The sequence below is a fragment of the Oncorhynchus masou genome, chromosome 32 (assembly GCF_036934945.1).
Source record: "Oncorhynchus masou masou isolate Uvic2021 chromosome 32, UVic_Omas_1.1, whole genome shotgun sequence".
NCBI lineage: Eukaryota > Metazoa > Chordata > Actinopteri > Salmoniformes > Salmonidae > Oncorhynchus > Oncorhynchus masou.
In genome coordinates, this window is record NC_088243.1 from 58,725,359 (window position 1) to 58,728,503 (window position 3,145).

The window sequence follows — 3,145 nt, forward strand, 5'->3', positions numbered from 1 at the left end:
CCTGACTTTCAAGAATGGCTGAATTGCTTCACATAGATTTTCTGGTTGGCTGGATGCAAGTTTCACCACCCAATTATTATAGGCTGTCGACAATTTATTAATGCACAATTTGCCTAAACTGGTCATGGAAACACTTCAACCACTTAATTTTTATTCGACACTATAGGTTTTTCCGAAAACGTGTTTTATTAGTTGTGACGTCATTACGTACAGCTATTTTTATCGACATAAGTTTGTTTTAAATGGAAACTCACTGTAGCAGGTAATTGTTGAAACTATCATCTATGTGAACTATCTAAACATCAACAAAAAAAATTACTGGACAAGTTCATGGAAACATAGCTATTGTCAGAATGGAAAACCCTGTAGACCAGAAGGCAAATCTGCTCAAGTTTCGCCATGCTGAATAACCATGTCTTCACTGGAGGGGAAAACTGCCACTCGAAAAACAGTTCAACCCATCTCCCAGGCTGTTTCGCTGTCAACTTGTCTACTACGTGGTGGTGTGGACGTTGAGCTCTCTCTCAGAGCTCAGGCTGGTGGAGGTGGTGTCTTTGCGGCTGTCCCTGGACCTCCTATCCATGGTGGAGGAGGTAGCCTCCGTGGTGGTGCCCTCCTCCCAGGTGCGGAGGGGGCAGACGCGGGCAGCCAGGCTGGGCAGATGGGGCTGCGTGGATCGTCCGTCGGTCACGGTGAAGCAGCTGTCCTGTCCAGAGGTGTGGCAGAGAAGGCCCTGCCTGCAGAGTGGACCACACAGTAGGGCCAGGAACTCCTTCCTCACACTGCGGTGCATGTAGCCATAGATGTAGGGGTGGAGGCAGCACTGCAAGAAGAAGAGCACCAGGGCTAGGGAGGCCAGCCATGGAGGCACAGCAGCACTGGAGCGAATGGACATCGTGTTGAGAACACTGTAAGGTCCCATGCTCAGGATGTACGATGCCATGATGACAAACACCACCCGGGCTGCCTTGCAGTGGTAGTGGAAACGTCTGTGCCTGCCCCGGATGGGGTACCCCCCAGCCGAGAAGGAGTCCAAGGGTGGGGGTGGCTGTTGGGGCAGGCGCTGAGGGCTGCCGATGCAGGGGGCCTGGGGTTCCGGAGGCTGGTTAGGCTGGGACTTAGAGTGGGTCTGGATGGGGTGCACCAGGGCGTTCTGCCTCCTTGCTGCCCTGAACACCATCCAATAACAGCCCAGCATGATGAGCACAGGCAGCCAGAAGGAGAACGTGGCAACCAGGGCTGAGTAGGACAGGCTAGAGGACCACACCACAGAACACACGTTATGCCTGCGGTCAAAGTCTATGGCCCCCCAGCCGTAGAGAGGTGGCGTGCTCTGGAGCAGGCTGAGCACCCAGGTGCATGCGATGAGGTTGGTGCCCAGATGAGGGGTCATACGGGTGGGGTAGGACAGTGGGTGGATGATAGCCAGGTAACGGTCCACTGACACCACGATGATGGTGTTGACCCCGGCAAAGGCAAACAGGTGCATGAGCACCACCAGGGCCTGGCAGAGACGGGCGTCCAGGGGCCACACGCCGGGCATAGTGGCAGCGATGGCGAAGGGCATGACCAGCACGGTCTGGAGCAGGTCTGCCAGGAGGAGGTTGAGCACGAAGCGGTTGGCCACGTGGAGAAGCTGAGGCTTCCTCTGGAACACCAACAACACCACCACGTTACCAAACAGAGACACACACACGATGGCTGAGATCAGCACCATCTTCACTACGCTGTTGGCCACCGACGGCCAATCTGTGGGGCCAGGAGGACCAGAGGAACCAGGGTCCCAGGGCACGGTGCTGGAGTTACTGCCCACACTGGGCGCCTCGGAAGTGGGCATGCTGAGGCTGGTGGGGTGAGGGAGACAGCATGTGTGGCTGTAGCTCCGACAGGGTCCCCAGGTTCCACCCAACGTCTCACAGGTCCTTCTTATCTGTCAGTCGAATTTCCATCTTGAAGGAGAAGATGACAGAGAAGAGAAAAGCACAAGCTCAAACGGGCTTGTCTGCTTTCAAACATCATAACATGTCACACTCTAATTCTAAAGGACTACACTGTTGAGGCGGATTCATTTCACACTGAATTCATTCATGTAGCTGCAAGATCATTGCACACATACAGTGGCTTGTGAAAGTATTCACTCCCCTTGGCATTTTTCCTATTTTGTTACAACCTGGAATTAAAATGGATTTTTGGGGGGTTTGTATAATTTGTTTTATGGGAATTGTTCTTTGTAACTGCTGCGTTAGACATGTAAATAGAGTATCACAATGAGTTTGCCTGTGCCAATTTGAGACCCAATCACCAGACACATTAGGCTACTGATCTCACGGAACAAAATCCACAATTTCACGAGACACAGTATTAATACATACCCCACTTTAGATGCAAATAAATATATATTTTAAACATTGGCGAATTGAAATGAAGAAGGAAAAGGATTCAAACATCCCCCTCTGAATTTCCATTGTTCATCCTTGCTCACTGATGTCCCCATACAATCAATTGTAGACATGCAGTTGATAGTGTATCTTCCGCTCTTCATTGATTCCAAACAGCAACAAAAATATCACTGAGAATATACGTTTTACCTTGAAATGGCCATCTTTGTTATGTGGCGGATTCTGTTGAGATGCTGAAGGCAGGTGTTTTGGTCGGTGATGATGCTCCGTTCTCCTCAGCACCAGATCGCTGGTTCCCCCATTGATTCGGTTCGATTGTCATTGCTTCGCCGCGCTCCCATTTTAGTCAGTCACTGCTGTATCGTCAATGTCAGCAGCCTCCCCACGGCTTGTCAGCACTCACTCGGCGGGGGCATCTTATTTTCACAAGCATATAACCTCCACTGCTCTTTACTGTTAATTTCGATGACAGATCAAACCTAACGGACTAGAAATACTGCGCGTACCCATTGATAGTGGGTTAGCCCTATACACAGTCGATTCGAGCTTGTCATAAAACAACGACACCTGCCTTGTGAGACTGATAGCTGCTCATCTGTAATCAGCTACATTAGCCCCATTTTCTCTTTGTGCAAAATGCAAAGGATTTTTGGTTAACCCCGCATGGTTAACTTCCCCCCTGCATTCATATTTCAATCCTGATTTAGATCGATGTACACTACATTACCAAAAGTATATGGACACCT

At 50.2% G+C, this 3,145-nt stretch overlaps 1 protein-coding gene across 1 annotated transcript; it reads right to left on the bottom strand.

Annotated features, from left to right (window-relative positions):
* Positions 1–416: 416 nt before the first annotated feature.
* On the bottom strand, positions 417–1,937 carry LOC135527050 (probable G-protein coupled receptor 101). Its single transcript, XM_064955705.1, has one exon. It carries the CDS (start codon positions 1,835–1,837, stop codon positions 494–496), a length of 1,344 nt encoding a protein of 447 aa, XP_064811777.1. The 5' UTR covers positions 1,838–1,937; the 3' UTR covers positions 417–493.
* Between the last annotated feature and the right edge of the window lie 1,208 nt (positions 1,938–3,145).